This window comes from Poromitra crassiceps, assembly GCF_964638095.1.
Source record: "Poromitra crassiceps genome assembly, chromosome: 7".
NCBI classification, from domain to species: domain Eukaryota; kingdom Metazoa; phylum Chordata; class Actinopteri; order Beryciformes; family Melamphaidae; genus Poromitra; species Poromitra crassiceps.
In genome coordinates this window covers 42,479,480-42,493,960 of record NC_139628.1, presented here as the reverse complement: position 1 = coordinate 42,493,960, position 14,481 = coordinate 42,479,480, and the positions used below count along the sequence as shown (strand labels likewise).

The window sequence follows — 14,481 nt, the reverse complement described above, 5'->3', positions numbered from 1 at the left end:
GAGAGAGGGGGGGAGAGGGAGAGAAAGCAGTTGTTTTGTGTCAGTTCTCCTCAGAATATTTTTCCACTGCTGTTCCACAGTTTGAACACCTGGTGGCAGCAGCATACAACTCATTTATGTGAAGTGGTGGAATATGCTGAAGTGTCGATGGTAGAATGGATTGGCCGGAGGGACCTAACCCCACCTCTGACCCTAACCCCAGCCAATTGTCACTCCCCATGCCTAAACCCAACCAATCACCACTCCCCATACCTAAACGCAAAGAATAATTACTCCTCATGTCTCTCCGGACGATCCATTCTAGCATCGACCATGATGAAGCAGTCATCCTCTCTCTCTCTCTCTCTCTCTCTCTCTCTCTCTCTCTCTCTCTCTCTCTCCTCTCTCTCTCTCTCTCTCTCTCTCTCTCTCTCTCTCTCTCTCTCTCTCTCTCTCTCTCTCTCTCATATTAATGGGGTTTCCATCCAAATGTATCGCATAATTCATGCAAATTTTGTGAAAATCCGCAAAATAAAATGCGAATTTATGCATGTTTCCATTCAGTTTTGTTTAGCGAGTTTTGGGAGTCGGCGTGGATCAAGAAGGTGGAATCTGTGTTCATTTAATACATCCATGGTGGGCCCCCGTGATTAATTTAGGTTTACGACTGGATTTTTTCTTCTTCTTTTATGTAGCTATGTTTTCTGTATTCTTTCCTTTTCTTTTTTGTAACGATTTGTTACTGTTGTACCCCACCCCTGATAAGGACAGTTTTGTGTTACATACTGTTATTGTTCATTGAACTTGTACAATAAAAAGTACAAAAAATGCCCCCGTGATACTACTTCCGGGTCAAAGCACAGATCGATAGCAGAGCCGAGAGACGGATAGTCCTTCGGAACAGCATGTGTACCAGGCGTTAGAGGCGACAAAACACAGCTGTCAGTTATATCTATACAGGTAACGTATCCTTCTGGTTTTTATGGATTTCTCGAGGCGCTAACGTTATTTCACACAGTAACCAGCCCGTCCGTTCATGTCTCGCTAGCCCGCATCCCTAGCGTTATGTAGCCTACTAAATGCTCGAATTTTACTAACGCTAAATCAGAAAAAGATCCTGTAATGGAACTATAGCCTACGGATATTGGATTGTATATGGCGAATCCATTGTTTTACTATGTCATCCGGGATCATCCGAGCAGCATTTTGGTAAACAAACGGCGTCACTGGGAGAAAACGGCGATGGCTTTTGGAGCCAGCCTTGAGTGCTCACTCTAGCCCCGGCTGTGCTTTTTACATAAAAAAAAAACTGGGACAGTTAACACAACTTTAACACGACATGCATATATTATTTATTATTTTTGATGATGCATATATTATACATCAGACGCTTGAGCTACTTTCACTCAAAATGTCAAAATATAAGCGATGTGATGTATAGTTTTTGAGATATTAACGTTTGTTTGGCACAACTCATACTAGTTAACTACATCGACATAAATGAATAGGGTTAGGGTTAGGTTAACTCCCGCAGTTCTGGGGGATTTGCGGTGTCGTGACGTCACGCGGATTCCTCATATATCTCCAACAGGATCACTTTCTCTTCCGGCCACGTGCGTGCGTGTCTGTGTGCTTGTACCCACGCATTATCATGTTACTATTTGCCTTCACTTCCTCATCATCCTCACTGTTTCCTAATCTCCTCAGCCTCGTCACTGGGCCCCGGCTGCTGTATCACCCACAGACATGACAGAACCACGCAGCCCGTGTATGGCCCCCGCCCCACTGACGGCCCCGACCCCCGCGGACGTCGGCTCCCTCTCCTCGGCTGTGGAGATGGACCCGGTGGAGTACACCCTCCGCAAGCGTCTGCCCCGCAAGCTGCCCAAGCGGCGCAACGACGTCTACGTCAACATGAAGACGGACTTCCGGGCTCAGCTGGCACGCTGCCAGAAGCTGCTGGAGGGCGGCGGCCACAGGGAGATCTGTGTCCATGGCCTGGGCCTGGCCATCAACAGGGCCATCAATATCGCCCTGCAGCTCCAGGCGAGCAGCCAGGGGGCGCTGCAGCTGGCGGCCAACACCTCCACTGTGGAGCTGGTGGACGACCTGGAGCCCGAGGACCCCGACGAGGCCGGGGAGCCCATGACGCGCACGCGCAACAACTCGGCCATTCACATTAAGGTGTTCTACCCCGACCCGCAGTGACCCGGCTGGACGTCTGCCTCAGGCAACACCGGGCACTAGGGATGTAACCATACACTCAACTCACGATTCGATATGATTCACAAGACTGAGTTCTCAATGTGTTTTGTTTGTTTTTTACAAAATGAGATTGCAGAGCCAAAAACCACAAAATACTGTATATTTTCTTTATCAAATTAAAGAATCCCTTTTTATTTCGGAGGTACGGGTATAACTGCAAAACAAACTTTGGAATGAATGCATATTTCCTCTTTGTAAAAGAAAAACTGAAAGAAAAAAAGGCATTGCAATTTGTTTTTCATCTCACCGATTTGAATCTTCACACATTTGTATCGATTTTTGACGGTCTCGCAATGTATCGTTGTTACATCCCTACCGGGCAGGGTTTCTCCAACACTTGTTCAGTGCTCAAATAATCTTTGTTCCCTTATAAACTAATAGACACAAGTCATCACATTGCTAATGTAAGTTTTTTTGGAGGATGTGAGAATCTGAGGAGAGAGACGAGGGCGTGATGGCTGCAGTGAACTGTCCAAGAAAACCACAGTGTGATGTCTGGACGGCTTTAGTAGTTGAATGGATGTATGGTTTCCAGTTTTTGTCAGTTGTGAATTGTCATTGTCAAGATGGTGTATTCTTCATTTACTGTTGTATCCTGTTTGCATGTCTTGAAGCCAGTAGGCATGAATTATACTGTTTCAGCAAAACTCACTGGCATATAGGCTTTTATTTAAGTAAGGAGAATTTGCAGTTTTGGCTTAGGAATAGGCTAAATGAACATTGCCAACAGCAACATTTGAGGTTCAGGTCAAACCTCAAATATACTTGTCGACATACATGTACTGGCTGTGCCAAATATTAATCTATAAATATTTTATTTTTAAGGCCTATGAGCCTGTTCATTGTTTACAGTTTCATTTTCTGTGTATTTATATCAACTCTAATGTTGCTATGCCATACAAATAAATCTCAAAACAGAAGTCATGGGTTTTATATGCAAGTGATGTTACAGTGAATGTCCACTTGATGTCAGTGTTCAGCCATAGTTGTCCCTGCCAGGATGTTGGCTGTCAGCAGTCCTGCTTCCATGGCACACTGACAATCTATTTCCAAAGCATTGTTTTATAGCAGCATGGGTTCAGCTGGAGGGCAGCTCTCAGATCCCTCACTCTTGATTATGGATTAGTAGTTTATGTATCAATACTTGCTGCAGTCTCTCTGTTCTGATTGTCCTTTAAAATCTACTTGATATACTTATATATTTCCAATAATTTCATTGATGAGTCTGGGAATAGCACGGTTTACGGTTAGTGTACACACTGGCTTGGTGCATGGTAGACATCTTCACAGAGACTGAGATCATGTATGGAGCAGTGAACTTTGTGAGCTGCAGCAGGTGTTGAATGAGACAGCCCTTGGCAAAGCAAATTGTATCTGAATTTGGTTTAAAATACCTGAGCCACTCGCAGTGCTTAACATTTATACTTAAAACATTGTCAAAATTGATACATTGTAATATATTGTATCAAACGCTCCATTGTTTCAGGTTGTGAATGTATTCTACCTACTTCTAAACACAAAAATAGCGTTAGAATGTGTCAGAAGCCCACCTCTTTAGCTAGATATTTTCCAATTGAAATTCAAATATGAAACCCAAACCCTATTGTGGGTTGTTTTTTAACCTTTGTTAAAAGAAAGAAAACTTAAATTTCTATATTATTGGCAGGAAGTCAAACGACGGTAATCATGGATTATAACTTGATTGAAAGAAACAAATTTACAGACTACTAAGATCTGTGATACTAGCCTGTGTTTATGACCTGGTTTTAGTGTCACCAGGAAAACTACAGTAACTTGTCTTTTAACACCACTGAACCAAAAAGCAAAGTTGGAGAAAAAAACAAAATAGACAAACTTCCTGTCGTTTTGTCTCGCCTTTCTTTATCAAAGAAAAATATTTTGTATTTAAATACCAAATGGTGCAGTGACAGGGGGACAAACCAACACAGAAAACAGGAAAGAAAACATCCTTACAAACATCTCGCACTTCCACAACCAGATATAAGACGACGGGAAACAACAAGGAAAGACTGGTGCTAGTCTGACATGGGTGAGCAGCCATGACTGCAGAAGACCCACGGCCTGATTGCCTGCTCGCTCGTTTGATGACGAACAAGAGCCGGGGACGGAGGGCCAGCGCGTGCGATTTAGAGCTAGATCCGGCAAAACCATGCACAATTACAGCCGTAACACAGGATGTTCATCAAGGGCCAATCAATGTTGTTCCTGACGGTCTCGAGGCTCTGGTTGTGTTGGTGAGGCAGTGACAGAAACACGGATAATCACCAAACAGCTTCACAGTTCTCACGTAACCCCCCTTCAATCACTAAATCAGTTTCTTTAGTCCCACTTTCTCTATTGGTCCATTGGAAGAACATTCACTGTAATACTGTAACACATAGGTATACTTATACAAACTTTATAAAAAGGGAGACAGTAGTGTGCCAGTGGATACGATATCAACAAATACCTTTACTAAAGCATTCAGTGTTAACATCAGTGAATGTGGCCCTAAGCTAGAAGAACCCAACTAAAATCCTTAAGATCCAACAAAAAAATACATACATCTGAACAAACTGGAGCTTAAAGTTAGAAATATGCATCTGTATAAAAAATATATATATATTAAAACAGTTATTGGAAAAAAGAACAATCCAAAAACAAAAGTAACTACTGTATATGAGGCTCAGTTGTTAAAATGTTTGAAGGTTTGTTTGGTAATGTTATGCCTCATTCTTTGCTTCTTTTACAGTGGTATTGGGGGGAAAATGTCCTGACACAACCTCACAGTCCTCCAGTTTCCAGGTGCAATCTATATTTTCTGGGTTGTCCACTCTGGTGGGTTTAAGTCCACAAAGATGGGTTTAAGGGTTAAACTCACTTGAAACAGACAACACGTGACACAGATAAGACACAGGTACACAACATACAATATAAGATGAAACAGTCTCACTCACACAAAACACACACACACACACACACAAAGTGCTGGAGAGAGCCCATGAAAAGCTATTGGAGCAGTGCATCCCACAGGCCTCGTTTTTGGTTGACGTGTGCTTCACCATGTCCATGTTTCATGTCCATATTCCAAGGTGCAATCTTCTCTTGTCCCTCCAAAGCCCAGCTGGGACTGGCCTTTGCTTTCAGCGTCCTCCACTTCTACGAGGAATGGCTGTACCTTTCACTGTCCGCGCCGCTTCCACCAGCCAATGAGCAGGTCAGAAGTGTCAAGTCCCTCCTCTTGCCTTAGGAAACACAAATCAGCTTTGCCCTGGAGTCAGAGATAAGCTGATCAGCTGACGTCTGGGTGACAAGCCTGCGCATCCATTAGGAGGAGGCGCAATTTGCCCCGCAGGAAGTTGACGTGGACTTGAAGCAAGTCTGGTGCTGAGGACACCCTCCACGTCTGCTCCGCCCCCACTGCACTGGATGATGGACTATACTCCTGAAAGCCAATGCAGAAAAAATATGTTGATATGTGTATCACACATAGTGAGGCTTCTAGAATAGTATTACCTAAACTGCATGGGTGTCAGTACTGTTTAAGTGTGTTTAAACACTTCTTGAGCATTTCTGAAATCACATGACCCCTAGAAATACAGAAAATTTAGTGTTTACAGAGGTGCCCAAATTCTTTCGTATGAAGGGCCAAAATTAATCTGAATGGATGGCCGTGGGTCAAAAATAAAATGTTGATGATGTTATGTGAGATTATATTAAATTATTTTTATTATTATTATTTACATTCCAAATCTAAAATAGGTCTTCTCCTTTCATATGGTAAAAGTATCATCAAGCTAGCTTTAAAAATGAGACCGCCACAGCCTCTGAAAGACAGTTATATTAGCCGTGATTATTATAATTAATTTTTTTCAAAACCATGGAGGGCCAAAACAAACGGAGCGTGGAGAGTTTGGCCCGCGGGCCCCAAATTGGTCAGCCATGGTTTACATGCACATTCATAACCATCACACCTTCTGCAGGCTTCATCCGAGCCTCATCAGAAAATACATCATTGTGAATTTCGAAGAGAATCAACTGAAGTAACCTGAAGTGCAATCAATATATTTCAAATAAAACAGCAGTTCTTTGTTCAGCAAGTGTCCTCTATTGACCACCTCCTTTTGAATGTTTCTGCTTCTGAACGTTGACTGAATTGTCCAGTATCTGACCTGAATGTTGAGGCTGCGCAGCACAGCATTGATGCTGAGCAGGTTTCTGATGCCGTTGTCTATGTGGCTGTGCAGTGCCGTGTTGGTGACGGAGGCCCGGAGCAAGCTGAGGGCCTGCTGCAGCAGCCGGAGGCCAGCCTGCACCTCCTGGGCTTTATCCAGTGCCTGCCCAGGAGAAAAACACACAAGGCAAGAGTTGACGTGAGGTGAGATCAGGAAGAAATTAAGCAGAGAATCAGCATTCTACCATAAACCATATCCTAGGCATATGCAATGATTTATGACTACGAATCCAATAAGACCTCTGTAGTTGAAAGCTTACACCTTCAAAGATGTGCAGGCAAATGCATGTATTTAATTTTTGAAGGAGGCATACTTCCGTGTACAGCATCACATAATACTGTAGCATACTAGGGAAATTTGTCACAAACTGTAGACTCAGCAGTTTTATGTGGTACTTACACTTTTCTTTTCCCATACATCAAAGTCGACGCTGGGTTGGGGAACAGTGACAGACTCTGACAGGCTACATCCGTCTCTACATGACCGCTGAGTGAACAAGAGAGAGTAACAAACATTAGATTGATGTCTGGCAGGACCACGAGTACAGTACAGACACTTGGGTGACTGACCCCAGTGGGGGACAAACCCTGGCCCCTGGCTGTGTTAGTGCCATGTTCTACCCACTGATCTACTACACAGGATGGCCTAACAAGCTTGGCCTGCTCCAATATCTGAGCGCATGCACGTCTGTGCCTCTCACCATGGCCACTTCTGCGTCTCGCGCTTCCTTAATGAAGTGGTTGAGGACCCTCAGGTCGCAGATGGGCTTCAGCGGAGACGGCAGGCCTGGCCGGGTCCACTCCAACACTATCAACAGCAAGGCAAACAGTCCTGCAATCATACATACAACACTCACTGAAAACGTTGCTGAGAACTGTGCAGGTAAAACAGGACGGAGCAGAGCTGAACGCTCCTACAGTAGCTAGTATGAATGTGCATCCATCTGGTAGACCTTTTAACCTTTACCCATCTAAGGAAATGTTTTTCTGAGCATGTATTCTCTTTTTCATCAGTGTTATATTGTAGGCCAGTGAGCAAATCAGCCTCGGTGAAGACCGCCTGTGTGGTGGGAGAGCTCTACTTGATCACATTTCCCCAGCTGGTCTGGAGACCCAAACCGGTGCTTACAAGCACACTTCTCCAACCTTTACGCTACAGCCACCTCCAAGACTTTGTGATGTTTGCAAGCTAACTTGCTGAGAACTAGATACAAGTCCATTCTATGCATCTTTGTAGCCGTTATGAAGATGTAGGATACGATATGATATACTTTGTTGTCCCTGTAGGCACATGTGATGCAGTCTAGATGATTGTTTGATGTAAAAAAAAAAAAGAAAAAAAAGTGGCAGCCATGCTTTTAAAATTTAAACACATGATGGTCCTCTGTGGATTAACCTGGTCATGGCCCTGAGACAAAACATTACCACGAACCACCACAAGGAGGATAAATGTGCTGATTCAATCAATTCCAACCAGCTCAAGAAAGCTTGTGAGCCCTTTCATTTCAGTGAAAAGCAAAGAGAGGATAGCACCAATCAACAACAAAAAAGCAGTAATTTTCAGAGAATAAACTGGCTGAGAGTAACTACTACTAAATTATTCACATGAGTATCATTCAATCATCCTGTGTCAGGTAATCAAGATGAGAAACGTAGTAACTCGGTTCTTGAGAGAACCACATACCTCCATCAAGAATGACCTTGAGCTCATGATTGAGTCTTCTAAATAGCGAGTAAGGACTGGAGGCTGCTAAACTTTGGGTTTTTGTGCATCGAGTATGTGAAATTACATCTGATGACTCTGTATGCATCTAATGGTAAGAGCTGAAGGGCTATTCTCGACTGAAGAAATCCACTTGTTAGCAAATATGAAATATATGTAATTTTAATGCATTGTTGTCCTATGATAACTTTAGATCTGGAGTGAATCAAAGATAATGAATATTTGTGAATATAACAATACAGAGAGGGTAATCTACAGAACAGTAGGCCCGCACTGGTAGAGATTGATGGTAGAGTGTTCCAAAAGGAAAAGATTGTAATGCCTGAATAGTTTACTAGGTGGAGGGCCTCTCTAAATATTAAGGATCAAGGAGTAACCTTCCAAAATATCAGAGTACAGTAGATATGAGAAATATTTTTCTTTTCAACATAGTCCAGTGATTTACAAAAAAATACACACATTGCATATTAGTTGATGGTTAATTCTCTAGAATAAATCATGTAATATCTGCAGAATATTAAGCACAAAGAGGTGCCTCTTTAGTTTTGCATGAGTGATATAGAATGTGTTAGGAAGAAGAGATTGTGACAAAGCAAAAGTGACTGAATCCTCATTTAACCCTTTCTGCACACGTCTTCAGTTGTGCCGGCATCAGGCCTGCCCCCGATCATCTTTGCAGTAAGTTAGTAATCTTCTACTTAACCATGACAGGTGAGTACCCTCAACTCCAACATGTCAGATTTTACAACTGGAATATGAACAAGGAGTATACAACTGGAATATGAACAAGGAGTATACAACTGGGGCGCTCCGATATATTTTAGATAGTGTGCATTGTTCATGCCCACCCATCCCAAATTTAAAACCAGTGAGAAATGTGGACTTCATTTAATTACATAAGTACTCCTAACCTCTGCTTCACTGACTATACAAGAGTTTCTCTTTTGAAAGACACAGCACACTCTGAACCCTCCAGGGATAGACTTGGCAATGAGTGCGGTTCCACTGTTGTGGGTCATGTGGGCATCTAGCCTCGTTGCTCTGCGCCACATGCTGAATGTGCTCTTTCACAGCAGCCTGGACGTGTGACGCATAAATATAGATTATATTAAGTCTATAGACGCATAAACCATGAAGTAGCGACTGCTGCAGACTTCCATCTCTCCATCTTTAAATAGATGTAAACCTCTTTCAAACACTTCCAGGGGTGTCTCTCTCCCCACTGAGGTCTTCCTCTGCAAATTTGAGTGGTGGTCACCAGCTTAACCTTTCTTTGACACCAGCGTTATGGAGGGGATTGTCACAGATGTGTAGGATGAGTGTGTGTGTTTAAAACCACACGCCCACCACCCTGGGTTTCCCGGAATCCCTCTGTACACTATCTGTGCCATCTGACCCAGACACACGTTCACACTGTACGCCACCCACCCACACAGACACACACCCACACCCACACACACACACACACACACACATTTGTACATTTAGTGTTAGACATTGGTAACTTTATTGTTAGACATTGGTAAATTGAGTGTTAAGATATTGGTACATTTAGTGTTAGACATTGGCAGTGTTGGGCAGTAACACAGTACTTAGTAACGCATTACTATAATCTGATTACTTTTTCAGTAACTAAGTAATGTAAGGTGTTACAATTTCCAAAACAGTGATCAGATTACAGTTACTAATCCAAGTCACGCTGAGTTACTTTTTTTGGGGGCCAATTTTGCAGTTTGGCCGATTGTGGACTCCTGTACTCCATTCCAATAAACTGGATTCAGTTGTAAAAGGAGCTGGCTTGGTTGTATGTCACTTTTTCGGGGGTAAAAAAGAAAAGAAAAAGTAACTAGTAATGTAACTAATTACTTTTGAAAAAGTGATCAACAAAGTAACTTTTCTTACTTTTTTAAGGAGTAATCAGTAACTAATTACATTTCCCAAGTAACTTGCCCAACACTGGACATTGGTACATTTATTAAAACATTTGTAAATTGATACATTTATTGTTACACATTGGTAAAGTTAGTGTAGGTACATCTATTGTTAGACATTGGTACAGTTAGACATAGGTAAATTTATTGTTAGAATTTGGACTTCAGAGCAACTGACAAATTAAAAGCTTTGTGCATATGGCCCTTATCACTCCTATCCTAAGATACGTTGTGCATATGCAAGCCTTCGAGGTCTTTGTGTATTCTCATTCTCAACAGAAATACTTAAGGTCAACAATGTGGCCACAAGTAAACTGTGGTAGTGTGTGCACTTAAATAATCTTTAACCCCATTCCAGTTCCAGAGGTCTGTGTTATGTGTACTACTGGAAAACTAACCTTATTACTGGCTTCCTTTCCATACACGTCTTTATCCAAAATGCTGATCACTTTGTTCAAGTGTGTGCGACTTAGCTGTAGCATTATCAGTGACCTTTTTGTCCCCACCATGGCCTACGTGAGAATGAATGAATCTAAACTGTGTACACACACGTGCGCGCACATGCACACACTCGCCACATGCCGTCCAGAGGTGAGATTTGCAGTGCAGGACTGTGGCCAAAGTAAAGGGGAACAGTCTGCCTGCCAGCGTCAGGTTCCAGGACCTTGATGCTATTTTAAATTGGAAGCTGTTGCCCACAAGTGGCAACACGTTGGATAACGGCAAGCACACGAGGTATGCGACAGATAATCTGGAAAGGTCGAGGGATGCTCACGAGATGATGCATTAGTCACTCACTAATGTAAAGCAGTGGTTCTCACCATGGGCTCCGGGGATGACCAGGGGTGCTTGAGGGGGTTCCAGGGGGTCCCCAGCAAATTGATTAGGCCTAATTGTTAAACTTCACCACTAGTACTTAACACAGTTAATGAATGTAGAAGAATGACTATTTTGATCATATTTTCAGTTATATCTGACTACAATACAGTCATGGAATTCTGGACAAAATTGTATGTAAAATAATACCACTATTCTCAGATTTGGATTTGAGAGACTACATTTTATAAAATGTATGTGTAGATTAGGGGCCTTGATGTGAAAAAGATCACTGCTCTTAACAGCTCATCACACTGACGCACCTGAAAATGCATGAGCTCAGCAATTTCAACTAACTGGTCTGTGTGAAACTGGTGAAGTGGCTGACAAGGCATCTAAGTAGGCTACAGCTGAAATACAGATCAACTTTCCACTATTGATTGCTATGGGGAATTCCCCTGCAAAATGACCAGGCATCAGATGACACATGTGACATAATTTCCTGCTGAGCTTCATTGGAATCCCATATAGTTGTGTCAGCCTAGAAAAACCTCTTGCTCTTTTCTGCTGTGTCATGTTAGACTGTGTGGCACATCTCTTCTGTTGGCCAAAACCCCAGAATCAGCTTTCACATTGACTATCCCTAACCTTGCCTTCTGCTGTGTCATGCTAGAAAAGGACAGGAAAGACTTATTTTCATAGTGAACGAGGCAGAAAAACAAAATGATCATTAATGTCATTAATGATCAATGCATAATTGGTTTTAATACCGTTTGCTTGATCATATCAGGTTAATTTAAATGCCATTTAAAAGTGAGCATTTTATTATCGGATTAAATTATTAATGGCTATAGAGATTACTGGAACAGAAACTACAGTAACAGTAAAATAAATTGGTATATCATATTACTTTTTATATGCTCCATGTGCGCTAATCTGCGGGAAATAAAGAAAATCCCCCACCCATGAAAGATCCGAGGATTTATTAAATGTAGCTACCCTAGACAATGGAGAAATTATCTTCCTCTTGAGAAGTCAAGACTCCCAAAATTGGCAAATGAAAAAAAACTATTCAATAGACATTATAGACATAATGCACATAGCCTATACGAATCCAAGCAAGCTGCATCCTATAGGACAGCTAAGTGATAACTTTCCACTACTTCGATAACGCACGAGTACTTTCCAAATGAAGAAGTACAGAAGCGCTCTTACCTCTACTTGTTTTCTGCAACATTCGCAAACAGGTGCCGCATCCTTAAGAAACATTGTGAAAATAATCAAATACATGCGCAACCCCGACGGCGCAACAAAAGGCAGTCCAATCCAACATGCGCCCGCAGCGCGCTGGCCCGCTTTCTATGAACCAGGAGCGGACCTCTAGGTCTCCAAATAACTGTGCAGCAGCTGCGAGCAGGCATCGATCAGGGTTTGCATCACTGCTGTGCTTTGGCAAAACCTTTTATTTACCTCCCCTAAAGGATAAAGCGATAACCCGCGAGTACTGGACGCGCCTTTTTACGCAGCACAGTGAGCGATCAAACACCAACCCATGCAGTCCCCCTCTGCCTAACAATCTAAATAAGAGTACTAAAGCCACAGTAGAGAGAAAAAGAGACGGAGGCATGTCCATAACTCACTGGGGAACTCCATAGCGACATCCATATAGTCCCTCACAGGATCCTCGCTGTTTGGCACATAGGTCGGTCTATTGCCCATTAATTGGAAACGAAGCTCTTTTGTGGATCTCCTGCACTTATCCGGTAGGTGTATCTACAAACTGATCCTGTTTTTTTATTGATGACTTGCATTGCAACAATGCAAAGTTGCATTGTTTCTATGATGACTATCTCAACTACTTCCTCCCTTCAGGCAAAACTGTTTTTCTTTCATTGTTATCCAAGTAATATCCATGTTTTCAAAACAATAGGCCCCAAAAGTAAATCATGTCTCAAAAGCAATGCGGTGACTTCCCATCCATTGTTTCTATGGATGATCCTCTGAAAGTCCCTCTTCACTGACTACGTGTCCCAAAAATGTTAGCCTCAATATTAATAAACATCGAATGGGCAAATGTCACAGGCCTAACCACTTGAAAGTTAATGCAATAAAAAATAAATAAAAAAGTGTGGCCCAGAAACCAATGTTTTCCATAAATTCACTTTATTTTCAATATCTTGAATCGTCCAATCATTTCCAAACATCTGAAAAAAGAAAAAGATAATAAAAAGTTATATACTGTAGCTTAACCTTAATAAACAATCTGTCTACTGTCTAGATGCCACTTTGTCCAATCCAGCCCAGCAAGACTAACCTTGACGTGATGGGGCTCACGTCCTCCTTAATGACCCTGCACCCTCACACACCCCTCTAAGTGTATGTGCAACTCAGCTTTAGCATTATCAGTGACCTTTTCACCCCTGCCATGGCCTACGTGAGAATGAATGAATCTAAAGGCCATACACAGAGAGAGAGGGGGGGGGGGCTGACTCAGGGTAGGGGGGGGGGGGGGGGGGCTGACTCAGAAGTCCGCATCTGGATCAAAGCACCCAGGGTCATAAAGCTGCACCTGAACATCTCCACCGCTGCACTCATTCATGACAACAAAGTGTCAGTTTTACTTTTCAGGTCAGATCATTTTAGTTGACAATATATGTTGTGTCGCTGTGTTAACAACAATAATAATGTTATATAGTGCTTTTCTAAGATGCTTTACACACAGTAAAGTCATTTAATAGGTACATTCATTATAGTAAAAATAAAACAAGAAAAGTTGGTAGTTTAAAACTGGAGGGGTCATGCGATGGAGGGAAGGGAAAGAGAGGGAAGGATGTTAGCAGGTGAAAGCGAGTTTGAAGAGGTGGGTTTTGAGGGCCTGTTTGAATGGTCCGGAGCTTGGTCCTGGGGGTCTTCAGACTGTTTGTGTCAGCATACCTGAGGCAATGGGTAGGGGTGTGGCAGGGGAGGAGATCGGAGAGGTGAGGAGGGGCCAGGTTAGTTAAGGCTTTGTAGGTGGTGAGTAGTATTTTGAAGTCGATCCTGTATTTAACCAGGAGTCAGGGGAGGTTGTAAAGGACAGGGGTGATGTGATCTCGGCGGCGGGTGGAGGTGAGCAGGCGGGCAGTGAGTTCTGGACATATTTTTATTGAGGATTTTGTTGGGTGAGCCATAGAGGATGTTATTGCAGTAGTCGAGTCTGGAAGTTATGAGGGCATGGATGAGTGTCTCGGCAGCAGAAAGGGACAGGGTAGGCCAGAGGAGGGCAATGTTCTTGAGGTGAAAGAAGGCAGCTTTGGTGATGTGGATGACATCAGGTAGGAATGAAAGGGTGGGGTCAAGGATGATTCCGAGGTTGTGGACCTGGGTGGAGGGGGTGACGATGCAGCTGTCAATGTTGAGTGAGAAGGTGTGGATGGAGCGGTGACTGGTGAGGGAGTTTGGGGCGATGAGTAGGCCTATCTCATTTATTGCAGTTGAGTTGGAGAAAAATTTGTTGCATCTAGGAGTGTAATGGTTCACAAAATTTACGGTTC

General features: G+C 42.8%; 2 protein-coding genes across 3 annotated transcripts; one reads left to right on the top strand and one right to left on the bottom strand.

Moving 5' to 3' along the window:
* Nucleotides 1-832: 832 nt before the first annotated feature.
* On the top strand, nt 833-3,135 carry pop7 (POP7 homolog, ribonuclease P/MRP subunit). Of its 2 annotated transcripts, none has more exons than XM_083639667.1 (2): nt 833-939; nt 1,687-3,135. In XM_083639667.1, exon 2 carries the CDS (start codon nt 1,726-1,728, stop codon nt 2,185-2,187), a length of 462 nt encoding a protein of 153 aa, XP_083495793.1. In that variant the 5' UTR covers nt 833-939; nt 1,687-1,725; the 3' UTR covers nt 2,188-3,135. The 2 variants fall into 2 exon arrangements, with proteins under 2 accessions (XP_083495793.1, XP_083495792.1); XM_083639666.1 differs by lacking the exon at nt 833-939 and adding an exon at nt 1,059-1,188.
* Nucleotides 3,136-5,536: 2,401 nt separating this feature from the next.
* On the bottom strand, nt 5,537-12,667 carry epoa (erythropoietin a; the record flags this gene model as incomplete). The annotated part of the gene is made up of 5 exons (XM_083639665.1): nt 5,537-5,689; nt 6,417-6,581; nt 6,879-6,965; nt 7,180-7,310; nt 12,589-12,667. 5 exons carry the CDS (start codon nt 12,665-12,667, stop codon nt 5,537-5,539), a joined length of 615 nt encoding a protein of 204 aa, XP_083495791.1.
* Between the last annotated feature and the right edge of the window lie 1,814 nt (nt 12,668-14,481).

Excerpts from the sequence above, each read along its gene's own strand:
- pop7 (XM_083639666.1), top strand. The coding sequence starts at position 1,135 with ATGGCGAATCCATTGTTTTACTATGTCATCCGGGATCATCCGAGCAGC. Across the intron at positions 1,189-1,686 it reads ATCATCCGAGCAGCATTTTG|CCTCGTCACTGGGCCCCGGC; the intron begins GTAAACAAACGG and ends TAATCTCCTCAG.